General features: G+C 40.3%; 1 protein-coding gene across 6 annotated transcripts in view; it reads left to right on the forward strand.

Moving 5' to 3' along the window:
- pcnx1 (pecanex 1) overlaps nucleotides 1–13,329 on the forward strand; it is a 264,326-nt gene that overhangs the window by 159,334 nt on the left and 91,663 nt on the right. For all 6 annotated transcript variants that reach the window (XM_063052231.1, XM_063052251.1, XM_063052241.1 and 3 more), the window contains 2 exons: nucleotides 2,095–2,248; nucleotides 2,340–2,372. In XM_063052231.1, coding sequence (XP_062908301.1) covers nucleotides 2,095–2,248; nucleotides 2,340–2,372 — 187 coding nt within the window. The remainder of the gene's footprint in view (nucleotides 1–2,094; nucleotides 2,249–2,339; nucleotides 2,373–13,329) is intronic.

Here is a 13,329-nt window from a genome sequence, read left to right on the forward strand (position 1 = left end):
TCTTTTTTTAGGATGGGAAAGGTGATCTTACTGGCCCAGGTATCCCTAAAGTTGAACAGTAAGGCCGTGAGTGGTGGGTAATCCTCCAATGACATAAGTGAATAACATGGCTGGATACAAGTCCTCCCTCCATCTATTAAAGTTGACTGCAGCTGAATTCTCTTGACACTGGGAAGCATACGAATGGCCATCAACTGAAACAACTCAGTAAAAAGTATTAATATTAAAAAGAAGCAAAATAAGCCACGAGCATTTGAACAGCTTTACCAGGAACCTTCTGTGTGTGACTGCTAATTATTTTAATAATACTGCATGTCCTAGTCCTGTTCCAAATTTTAATATAGTTTCAAAACAAGGCTTTTTAATGACGCAAAGATCCAAAAATTGAAGAACTGAAGGTCACAGGAAATGTCATTTTAATTTTTGTAGCAAAGCATTATGTTACTAAATAAATTGTTCTTAACCTGTTTAAAATAAATGTTGGAAAGAGATCACTGATGGACAAATGAGTATTCCCATTGTGTAATTTCAAGTCTGCAATCAAATGTTACTGGGAATCTCTCACTTTCTGTAATTTAAAGGTCTACTTCTTGTTTATAGGATCAAATTTTATACCAACCATAAGTAAATAAATATTGGCTAACTGCTGGTTGCAGTGTTGCTTGCAAAATGACCATTTGCAGAATGCTTTGAATCAAAAATTACTGCTTTCTTGTTAACTTATTGATTTAGATGATGATGACTTTTTCTGTACCTCAGAGTTTGTTGTGCAGCAGGCAAAATGAAACTCTTAGGGATACTGCAGGGTAGCTGAAAGCTGGAATTAATATACATATAAAGAATAAGGAGGGTCAAGGGTATTTACTGTTTTGTTTGCTGTAGCATCTATCTGTAAAAGTTTGTAACAGATGAAGCCTATTCATCCTTTATGAATGTAATACTTCCACAAAGATTGTGCGCAGATCATAGTTGGATTTTTTTTTTACTTTTAAGTTAGTTGAGATCCTTATTTTGTGCAATTAGCACAAAGTGTGTGATTGCATGATGGGTTACTTTTTGAGCAGACACCAGAAATGTAGTTTCTGTACTGCTTTTTTTATGATATGATACATTTTTAGCCAATACTTTAGTGACCACACATTCAGGAAGGCTGGAAAAGTAGCCTTCAGTAATTCAGACCATTAACACCTGGATATGGGTGGATATGTTGATGATTTTGGGCACCTCAACGTTGCTTTCGGGGTCGTTCTGATTTCATTTAAGTAATTGTTAGATTACATAACTCCTTGCAGTCATTCTTTTCTAGGTTCTATTCACATAGGATTGGTCTTGACCAGAGACCCACATGAATTAATCAAAAAACATAGATGTTATTCATTACAATGCTTTGAAGTTCATTTATTTCAGCCAGAGGTTGTAATCAACTGAATGACCAACATGGTGTCACCACTGTGATGATCTTGTCGTTCAGCCAGTTACTCCTTTTCCATTGTAAAATAAATTGTCCAGTTGCAAGTGAGAACAGATGGCCTGCTCTTTAGGAGCCTTGGGAACATTATATGAAGGAAAATGCACCCTAGTTTACTTACCTACCTCCAGGCGAATAAGCAAGGTAATCGTTGAGCACTGTTGATAAAAATTCCAAATTATTTGATGAGATTCTCATTCAAGGTCCAGCATCTACTCTTGTGATAAACCGGTTGTATTCCATGATGTACTGAGATTTTACAGCAGAGTAATAAAGTAAATAAAGAATATGCTACCTTCATCCTTTTTTATTTGGCAAATAAAGATATGTATTGCTGGTTGTAGTTTAATAGAAAATTGGATTGAACCCTGGAATTAAGTTCTCAAATTACATGTAGAATTTTCAGAATAAGGATCAAACCTAGCTTCATTAAAATAACTCGAAACAATTTGACTAAAAATTAGTGTTGTGGAAGTGCTGTTGCATTTGGTTGTATATCTCTTGTTATGTTTCTTATTATGCACAGGTTGCAAACTGGCCAAGTGAAGTAGATCAGTTCCAATTTCTGTGCTCTACATTGATTACCACAATAATGTACTGAAATAGTATGTCTGATCTGTCCTTAGGAATCGTGAAATTATGGAGAATGTTTTGGCGATTGTTTTGGCAATTCTTGTTGCCTTCCTTGGATCAGTTTTATTAATAGATGGATTCTTTAAAGACATTTGGGTCTTCCAGTTTTGCCTGGTTATTGCCAGCTGTCAGTATTCACTTCTGAAGGTATATGTTATATTATTGTTGCAGAAAATTACATGACAAAATACCAACAAATTGCAAAATATATTATAATTTCTTCATTTCATTTTAATAGAGTGTGCAGCCTGATTCTTCCTCTCCAAGACATGTAAGTTTATCTGGTTTGTTCTTTAATAAACACCTGTTCTCTTTCTTTTTTCTGTTATTCCTTACCATTGATTTAATTTGATGTATGTCAGTGGGGAAACAATATTTCATTGCTATATATTGGTTATTTCTGCTTTTAGATAGGAAAAGCAGATAATCTTGTAGACGTATTTAAAACTATGGCTGTACTTTGCAATACAAAACTGAGCCATACTCAGTCACAGTTGTTTACAGTTAGCTTATTTCTCTGAAATGTCTAGACGATCAATAGTTGTTAAAAATGAATGCAAACATGTAAATACTTCATGTCCAGCTATTAAATCATTTTGTTCTCCCTTGCCATTCTGAACATAGAGACTTAAATATTGATATTTTAGACCAGAACATGTTATTGAGAGCTTTCATAAATTAAAAGATTAAAAGGCATATTAATTTATATTTTTTAAATGGTAAGACACTAGGTTTGTTATTATCATAAGAAAATACTGATTAATATTCTGGTTAAAAAAAACTGGCTAGAATGCATTGTTTTAGGTTAAAATATGTAAAATATACAGATCTATATTTATAGATGTAAATATAAACAACATATAAAATATATTTCTATTACTTTTGTATGATTAAGGTTTTTTAAATGTGTTTTTATGGTGTTAAATTTCAACTGAAAGTATTAGTTTAAGCTCTGCCATTTGACTGGCTGGGTTTAAGCAATTCATTTGGTAAAGTACCCTATTTTTAGGGAAGATAGTCTAGAAATTACTGAAGTTGATGTCTTTTTAACTCTTTAATTCATAATTGGTTGACAAAAGGATGTTACCATTTAAGCAATTATGTCTGTGTGTTATTGGTGCTGTGTAGTTAAAAATTAGCAGAATAGATATTCTAGAAGAGCTATGTTTTAATCATTTCCTCTTCACTTTTCCCTTAAAATGTATTATTTAATGGCTTAAAACATTGATTGTTCATTACCGTCCATACCTGTTTTATGACTGAGTTCCTCCAGCAATTTTGTGTGTTGCTCAAGATTTCTACCAACTAGAATCTCTTGTGTTTACAATCTTCTGCGACCTGCTGTGCCCTCCCTCAGCTTGATGAATTGCCTTGAATCCTTTACTCTGAAGATCAAAGTCATTGGAATCTTCTAATGATCATCTGGGCTGTTGCTGATAACTATTTGAACTCTCAGTTTGCTGCTCACTCTATGTCAGAGAGCCACCTAAACCACAAACCCCAAACTCAGAGAGAGGACTTTTAGCCACTTTTCTCTCAACTTACATCAGCAGGCAGAAGACATGTTTGTAAGCTTTCCCAAAGTGGAGCCATTCATAGTCTGTATTTGTGCATTGCATTCTCCTACAGGACTGCCTTGGGCATTCTTCAAACCACTTTTGTGTTGTTGGAGCACCCATTCATTCAACAGCAATGCTTTCCTCTAAATGGAAAAAAGAATATTGCTTGTATATCTGTCAGAAGTGGTTGCAGAGGTTTAACCCCACTTGTAAAATGTTGGCAGTTAACAACTTTCACTTAGGGGAAGTTATATTCTGACTAATGTTTGTTCCAGTGACAATGTTACACAGAGAAACCACCAACAATTCCCTCTGTGAAACTTGCAATTGAAGATCTCAATCTTTAGGTGACATTTATAAACAACAGTAGGGTGATCACCATCCTGTTTTTTGCTGATTCCTTTTTCTTCTTGTTATTTTAAGATACCATGTTACAGTGCTTCTAAATTCATTGAGGTCAAAAACTGAATAACTAAAAACTGCTGCTGTTGTAGTTTTATGAATAATGTAATATTTGATTTTCAATGCTTTGGATTCTCTCACTAGAAGCTGAAGACAAGTAAACTGAAGGATTGAAATAAACTTAGTGCCACTTGCCTTTAATTCAGATGTATTTGTTTCTCGGAATGCTCTTTGAATTGAGCATCTAATCTGAGCTGACACTTCAATGCTTTGCCAATGACATCAGCAGAGTGGATATGATGTTTTAGCTGCTGTGAGACATTAAGCTGTCATTCCAATGAAAAGGAAGATCCTGAAGAAGGATTTTGGCCCATAACATTGACTGTTTATTCATTTTCATAGATACCGCCTGACCTGTGAAGTTCCTCCAACATTTTGTGTGTGTTGCTTTAAACAACTTGTACAGCATTGAGTGGTCAATTGAAAATTTCACAGATACTTTAAATTTATGAGGCCAGATAAATCTTTAGATCTCTAAATGTGATACCACAGTGTCTTAGGGCACCGCTATTTCTTTAGCTGAGTACTAATAAAATATTCTCTCCAGTCATTGAGATATTTTCAGTTACGTAGCTGATATTATTTTACTAAACTAAATGCAGAAATTCTTGCAGAAATGCAGTGAATCTTGACCTGTATAATTCGCTAAATTTTATAATTATTTCCAGTGAGTCATCTGAGCAGGAAAAAAATTAAAAACCACAGCCTTAGTTGAAGTTAGTTACCCTTGTGTTGATGTAATCATTTCCCAGAAACAAATTGCCTAGAGAGCTGTCTTATCACTATGTACTTAGATAGAATCATGCAGAGGCAGGTATGATGATTTTTGCCATCAGACTCTAATAATAACTCTAATTAACTTATAGGCAGCAGTTAGGGCAGTGGAGTGCTCCGTTTGCAGTATGTGGGAAGTCAGGGACAACACAATTGTCCCTGATGACTACATCTGTAAAAGGTGCATCCAGCTGCAGTTCCTGACAAACCAAGTTATGGAACTGGAGCTGGATGAACTTTGGGTCATTCGTGAGGCAGAGGCAGAAATAAACAGGAGTTACAGGGAGATAGTCTCCCCTAAAAGTCAGGAGGCAGGTAGCTGGGTGACTGTCAGGAGAGGGAAGGGGAATAGACAAAATGAGCAGAGCACCCCTGTGGCTGTTCCCATCAGCAATAAGAGTACCGTTTTGGATACTGTTGGTGGGGACGACCTACCAGGGACAAGTTGTAGTGGTTGTGTCTCTGGGACCGAGACTGGACCTTCAGCTCAGAAGGGAAGGAGGGGAAAGAGGAGAGTGGTAGTGATAGGGGATTTGATAGTTAGGGAGACGGATAAGAGGTTCTGTGGAAGAGATCGAGAATCCCGAATGGTCTGTTGCCTCCCTGGTGCCAGGGTCCCCGATATCTCAGATCGAGTTCTCAGTATTAAGAGGGAGGGTGAGCAGCCAGATGTCGTGGTCTACGTAGGGACCAATGACGTGGGTAGGAAGGAGGAGATCCTGCAAAGAGAATTTAGGGAGTTAGGTGCAAAGTTGAAGGACAGGACCTCCAGGTCTGCAGTCACAGGATTGCTACCCGTGCCACGTGCTAGTGAGGCTAGAAGCAGGAAGATAATGCAGCTAAATATGTGGCTAAGGAGTTGGTGCAGGAGGGAGGGCTTCATGTTTCTGGACAATTGGGCTTTGTTCCAGGGAAGGTGGGACCTGTTCCGACGGGACGGTTTGCGCCTGAACTGGAGGGGGAACTAACATCCTTGCAGGAAGGTTTGCTAGTGCTGCTCCAGGGGGTTTAAACGAGATTTGTGGGGGGAGGGAAACCAGAGTGTTAGAGCAGATAGTGAGGTGGAGGAGGATAAAGGTCATGCGAGAACTGCAAGTATAGTGCATGGAGTAAAGCCAGATCAAACATATAAAGAGGCTTTGTGTAAGGAGAAGCAGCATATAGGGTGTAAAGGTAGGAAGGTAGAAGGGCTAAGGTGCGTGTACTTCAATGCAAGAAGCATCAGGAACAAAGGTGTTGAACTGAGAGTTTGGATACATACATGAAATTATGATGTAGTGGCCATTACAAAAACTTAGCTGGCACCAGGACAGGAATGGATTCTCAGTATTCGTGGATTTCAGTGCTTTAAAAGGGATAGAGAGGGGGGAAAAGGAGAGGAGGGGGGAGAAAGGGGAGGAGGGGTGGCATTACTGGCCACAGATACCATTACAGTTACAGAAAGGGTGGGTAATGTCTCAGGATCCTCTTTTGAGTCAGTATGGGTAGAAGTCAGGAATAGGAAGGGAGCAGTTACTCTTTTGGAAGTACTCTATAGGCCCCCTGGTAGCAGCAGAAATACCGAGGAGCAGATTGGGAGGCAGATTTTGGATAGGCGCAAAAATAACAGGGTTGTTATCATGGGTGACTTTAATTTCCCTAATACTGATTGGCACCTGATTAGTTCCGATGGTTTAGACGGGGCAGAGTTTGTTAAGTGTGTCCAGGACGGATTCCTGTCACAGTATGTTGACAGGCCGACTAGGGTGAATGCCATACTAGATCTAGTATTAGGTAACGAACCAGGTCAGGTCACAGGTCTCTCAGTGGGTGAGCATCTGGGGGACAGTGACCACCGCTCCCTGGCCTTTAACATTATAATGGAAAAGGATAGAATCAGAGAGGACAGGAAAATTTTTAAATGGGGAAGGGCAAATTATGAGGCTATAAGGCTAGAACCTGTGGGTGTGAATCGGGATGATGTTTTTGCAGGGAAATGTACTATGGACATGTGGTCAATGTTTAGGGATCTCTTGCAGGATGTTAGGGATAAATTTGTCCTGGTGAGGAAGATAAAGAATGGTAGGGTGAAGGAACCATGAGTGACAAGTGAGGTGAAGAATCTAGTCAGATGGAAGAAGGCAGCATATGTGAGGTTTAGGAAGTAAGGATCAGATGAGTCTGTTGAGGAATATATGGTAGCAAGAAAGGAGCTTAAGAAGGGCCTGAGGAGAGCAAGAAGGGCACATGAGAAGGCCTTGTTGAGTAGGGTAAAGGAAAACCCCAAGGCATTCTTCCTGTATGTGAAGAACAAAAGGTTGACAGGAGTGAAGATAGGACCGATTAGAGATAAAGGTGGGAAATGTGCCTGGAGGCTGTGGAAGTGAGCGAGGTCCTCAATGAATACTTCTTTTCGGTATTCACCAGTGAGAGGGAACTTGATGGCGGTGAGGACAATATGAGTGAGATTGATGTTCTGGAGCATGTTGATATTAAGGGAGAAGAGGTGTTGCAGTTGTTAAAATACATTAGGATGGATAAGTCCCCGGGGCATGACGGAATATTCCCCAGGCTGCCCCACGAGACAAGGGAAGAGATTGCTGAGCCTCTGGCTAAGATCTTTATGTCCTCGTTGTCCATGGGAATGGTACCGGAGGATTGGAGGGAGGCAAATGTTGTCCTCTTGTTCAAAAAAAGGTAGTAGGGATAGTTCGGGTAATTATAGACCAGTGAGCCTTATGTCTGTGATGGGAAAGCTGTTGGAAAAGATTCTTAAGGATAGGATCTATTGGCATTTAGAGAATCATGGTCTGATCAGGGACAGTCAGCATGGCTTTGTGAAGGGCAGATCATGTTTAACAAGCCTGATAGAGTTCCTTGAGGAGGTGACCAGGCATATAGATGAGGGTAGTGCAGTGGATGTGTTCTACATGGATTTTAGCAAGGCATTTGACAAGGTTCCACACGGTAGGCTTATTCAGAAAGTCAGAAGGCATGGGATCCCGGGAGGTTTGGCCAAGTGGATTCAGAACTGGCTTGTCTGCAGAAAGCAGAATGTCGTGGTGGAGGGAGTACATTTGGATTGGAGGGTTGTGACTAGTGGGTCCCACAAGGATCTGTTCTGGGGCCTCTACTTATCGTGATTTTTATTAACGACCTGGATGTGGGGGTAGAAGGGTGGGTTGGCAAGTTTGCAGACGACACAAAGGTTGGTGGTGTTGTGGACAGTGTAGATGATTGTCGAAGATTGCGGAGAGACATTGATAGGATGCAGAAGTGGGCTGAGAAGTGGCAGATGGAGTTCAACCCAGAGAAGTGTGAGGTGGTCCACTTTGGAAGGACAAACTCCAAGGCAGAGTACAAAGTAAATGGCAGGATATTTGGAAGTGTGGAGGAGCAGAGGGATCTGGGGATACATGTCACAGATCCCTGAAAGTTGCCTCACAGGTGGATAGGGTAGTTAAGAAAGCTTATGGAGTGTTAGCTTTCATAAGTCGAGGGATAGAGTTTAAGAGTCGCAGGGTAATGATGCAGCTCTATAAAACTCTGGTTAGGCCACACTTGGAGTACTGTGTCCATTTCTGGTCACCTCACTATAGGAAGGATGTGGAAGCATTGGAAAGGGTACAGAGGAGGTTTACCAGGATGCTGCCTGGTTTAGAGAGTATGCATTATGTTCAGAGATTAAGGGAGCTAGGGCTTTACTCTCTGGAGAGAAGGAGGATAAGAGGAGACATGATAGAGGTATACAAGATATTAAGAGAAATAGATAGAGTGGACAGCCAGCACCTCTTCCCCAGGGCACCGCTGCTCAATACAAAAGGACATGGCTTTAAGGTAAGGGGTGGAAAGTTCAAGGGGGATATTAGAGGAAGGTTTTTAGTCAGAGAGTGGTTGGTGCGTGGAATGCACTGCCTGGGTCAGCGGTGGAGGCAGACACTAGTGAAATTTAAGAGACTACTAGACAGGTATATGGAGGAATTTAAGATGGGGGGTTATATGGGAGGCAGGGTTTAAGGGTCGGCGCAACATTGTGGGCCGAAGGGCCGGTACTGTGCTGTGTTGTTCTATGTTCTATGTGCAATGTAACTGGGAGACATTCTGAGTTGCATCTAAAATAGTTGCAGTCAGAAATTGCAACCAATTGCTTGAAGTGTTTGGATATTTAATTTGCTGTTCATTGCATTACTCACGACCTAAGACTCTTTCCCCCCTCCCATCCAACAATATTAACATTTGTGTTGTTTGAGACCTGCTAGGTCTTGTCTAATAGCTTTAGTAAAGAGTATGCACCCTCCCAATGTGCTCTGGGAAAACTCAGAATCAGAATCAGGTTTAATATCTTTGTCACATGTCGTGAAATTTGTTGTTATGCGACAGCAGTACATTGCAATACATAATAATAAAATCTGTGATTTACAGTATGAGTAAAAGTTACATTAAATAACTTTGTGCAAAAGAGGGGAAAATAATTATTGGGTCCTTCAGAAACATTTCCTGGTCAATGAGGATAGGTTCATCCTGTTCGTTTTAATTTTATTTTTATTTTTTATTTTGAGATACAGTACGGTAATGGCTATTCTAGCCCAATGAGCCTGTGCCACCCAATTAACCTACCAACCTGTCTGTATGTCTTCGCAATGTGGCAGGAAATCGGAGCACCCGGAGGAAACCTATGCTGTCAAAGGGAGAACGTACAAAATCCTTACACAGAGTAGCGAGAATTGAACCCAGTTTGCTGGCGCTGTAACAGGCTTGTGCTAACCAATATGCTGCCACGCTGCCCCATGTGTGACTTGCATTTGCTCTTAGAGAGTCATAAAATTGTGCAGCATAACAATGGTCAAAAACAAATTGCTTGGTCAGGCAATAATTGTGCAGGGCAAGAAGTGGTCAATGCTGCCTGATCAACTGAGTCCTCTATCAATTTGCCTTTTTGCTACAGACATGATCTCTCTAGCCTACCTTGTCCAAGCTGACCTGCTTGTTCATCTGCACTAATTTCATTCGCCTCCATTAGGGCTGCATCCTTCTATGTCTCCGTATTTTAAGTGCAGGTCTAAGTTCCTCTTAAAAAGTAATAATGTTTGATTTCATCACCTCTGCTGGTAACATATTCCAGAAATTAATCACATGACTTCATAATATCAGGGAAATTTATGCAACTTCAGACACCATTGAACAGCCATCTGAAACTTTCCCAAATTAGGCAACACTGAGCAGCAAGTCGAAAACTTGTCAGATACTTTAACCAGCAGAAGGGGACAGAATAGACAGGAGATGGTAAGCTCAAAGAACAAGGCAGTGGATACATATTTGGAAGGGGAGCATCAACTTGAGGGTGTGAACTAGCCCAGCTTTTTCCCTTGTTTCGTAAGGAAGAAGTCCTCTAGCTGCCTTTAAAGCAAAACACTATAGTCATTCGTGCTTATGCATCATTTCGGGCATCTGTGGGTGATGCCAAAGAGGATTTTGTACTTTGACCATGAAAAAACCTCAGCCTCTCGAGGGAGACAAATTGACTTTTGTGGGTAATATCAATGCCAGTGTTGGAAACAATGCAAATCTCTGGAAAGGTATAAATAAGCAGGAAGGCAGAAGGGAAAGCTCCAAATATGTTGTCTTCTGACAAATTACTGCAGTACAGGCTAGACATAGGCAATGCCATGTTTTGCAAGAAGTATAACCACAAAACAGGCTATGTCATTGGTATATGCCATTGTCTGAATGAAAGTTTAAGAATTTCTACATCAGACATGCCATAATATATATAGCTAGTAGATGTCATAGTCATACTTTATTGATCCCAGGGGAAATTGGTTTTCGTTACAGTTGCACCATAAATAATAAATTGTAATAAAACCATAAATAGTTAAATAGTAGTATGTAAATTATGCCAGTAAATTATGAAATAAGTCCAGGACCAGCCTGTTGGCTCAGAGTGTCTGACGCTCCAAGGGTGGAGTTGTAAAGTTTGATGGGCACAGGCAGGAATGACTTTCTATGACGCTCTGTGGCATCTTGGTGGAATGAGTCTCTGGCTGAATGTACTCCTGTGTCCACCCAGTACATTATGTAGTGGATGGGAGACATTGACCAAGATGGCATGCAACTTAGACAGCATCCTCTTTTCAGACACCACCGTCAGAGAGTCCAGTTCCATCCCCACAACATCACTGGCCTTATGGATGAGTTTGTTGATTCTGTTGGTGTCTGCTACCCTCAGCCTGCTGCCCTAGCACACAACAGCAAACATGATAGCACTGGCCACCACAGACTTGTAGAACATCCTCAGCATCGTCCGGCAGATGTTAAAGGACCTCAGTCTCCTCAGGAAATAGAGACGACTCTGACCCTTCTTGTAGACAGCTTCAGTGTTCTTTGACCAGTCCAGTTTATTGTCAATTCGTATCCCCAGGTATTTGTAATCCTCCACCATGTCCACACTGACCCCCTGGATGGAAACAGGGGTCACTGGGACCTTAGCTCTCCCCAGGTCTACCACCAGCTCCTTAGTCTTTTTCACATTAAGCTGCAGATAATTCTGCTCACACCATGTGACAAAGTTTCCTACCGTAGCCCTGTACTCAGCCTCATCTCCCTTGCTGATGCATCCAACTATGGCAGAATCATCAGAAAACTTTTTTGTCACATGGGATTGATTGTCACTTAATCCATTATGTTAGTCCTATCATTCTGGCCCAAGAATAACCACTGGAAAATTGAAGTCTCAAAGATTCTGTAATGAAAACTGTTCTCCCATTATGATCTGTAGATAAACTGGTGATTGTACCAGCAAGAACTGCAGTGCCTGGATTAACCAGAATTTTGTCAAAATCAGTACCTGTGAAAAGGCCCATGTTATCTGTTCCAAGACTGATTTGATGAAATCCAGGACCTAATTAACTGCATCACAGGTGCTCTTGATGGGAAAACTTCATCACACCTCAAAGTGTGATGTAACTCCTGAAGATCAACAGAAAGCTCATTGATACCCAGGACATGCATGATTCTTCTTCATTGTTGAGACTATCCACAGCCAAGAAGGATGAGAACTTAACAAAACTGGAGAGGTTGTCACCAACTGTTGGAACCAAACACTTTGAAGACCTCCTCTGCTGAGACTCTGTCCTTAACTCTATCCCACAGAGCACTGACCAGCCTACTGTCATTGTCACTCCATACTGACAAGTTTAAAAGGCTGTGTGGTCTCCTGTGTATTTTTTCTTGGGGACAGAGATGATGAAGTATGGAGCAAATAAACTGCTGGAAAAACTTGGTGGGTCAGGCAGCAGTTGTGGCAGGAAATGGACAGTCAACTTTTCAGGCTGAGAAAGAGAACAAGGTGAAGAGAATTAGTGGAACAAAAGCTAGCAGGTGGTTGGTGGATCCAGGTGAGAAGGGCTGATAACCAGACTGAAAGAGGGAAGAATGGAAATATTAACATAGGTGGCAAGGTGAGAGGTGGAAGTGAAAAGGGGCTGCAGATGATTGAATCTAAAAGGAAAGGAAGGTGGAGTATGGAATCAAATAAGGGGGTTGTGGTGGGCAGTTTCCATGTTCATTCCTGACTGCTTGAGCTTCTGCTGATAGTTCAGGTTTATTTCTATGTCCCACAGAGGTGCAGGTAGGTTAACTGGTAAATTCACTCTTGGATGTAAAAGTTAAAAAAAAGTTAAGAATGTGCTGATGAGAAGTTAGAGTTATAGGGAAATAAAGGGGCCTCTTTCTGTGCCATGTGTTAATTAAAAATGACAGACCTTTGGGGCAAGGAGTGTCTCTGCCTAAAGATCTAATACTTATAGACAGGTATTTCCAACATAAATTCGAAACCTCATCTCTCACATCTTGGAAACGAGGGGCATATCTGAGAACCTCAAAACTTATGATAATATTCAAGAAAGAATCTAACTACACAGACCCCATTCTGGGTTTTGATAGCCAGGTTAGCCCCAAATTAACATGTAGGTGAAGAGCAGGAAAATTAGGTAATTGTTCTGGGCTTAATAATGTGGTTAATCATTGAAGTTGATATCAAAATAGAGATCTAGAATTATCAACCTATAATGCCAAAGTTGGGAGTTCATTTCTTCACACAGCAACTTTGTTTTTTCATATCAATAAATGTTCATAATGTAACTACACTTTCATGAATTAATATTGGACACAGCGATTAATTGCTCTAATAAAGGCTGAGATTAAAAATCACTGTTTTTGCAATGTTAAAAAAGAAATTTTTATTGATTTGATCTTCTTAAGAAATTATTTCTGCCTTTCTTTCACTCTAGCGTTTGAGTTACTTTTTTCAAGCATACAAATGTCCACATTTTAGCAGCCAAAAATACCACATTATTTTGTGGCCCCTGAAAATTCTGGGGTTGCAGGGGAGTTGTACTCCATGGTTCAAATTAGGACTTTAAAATTAGCTTGGAAATCTGATAGTTTTTAACATAT

This window comes from Mobula hypostoma, chromosome 1 (genome assembly GCF_963921235.1).
Source record: "Mobula hypostoma chromosome 1, sMobHyp1.1, whole genome shotgun sequence".
Taxonomy (NCBI): domain Eukaryota; kingdom Metazoa; phylum Chordata; class Chondrichthyes; order Myliobatiformes; family Myliobatidae; genus Mobula; species Mobula hypostoma.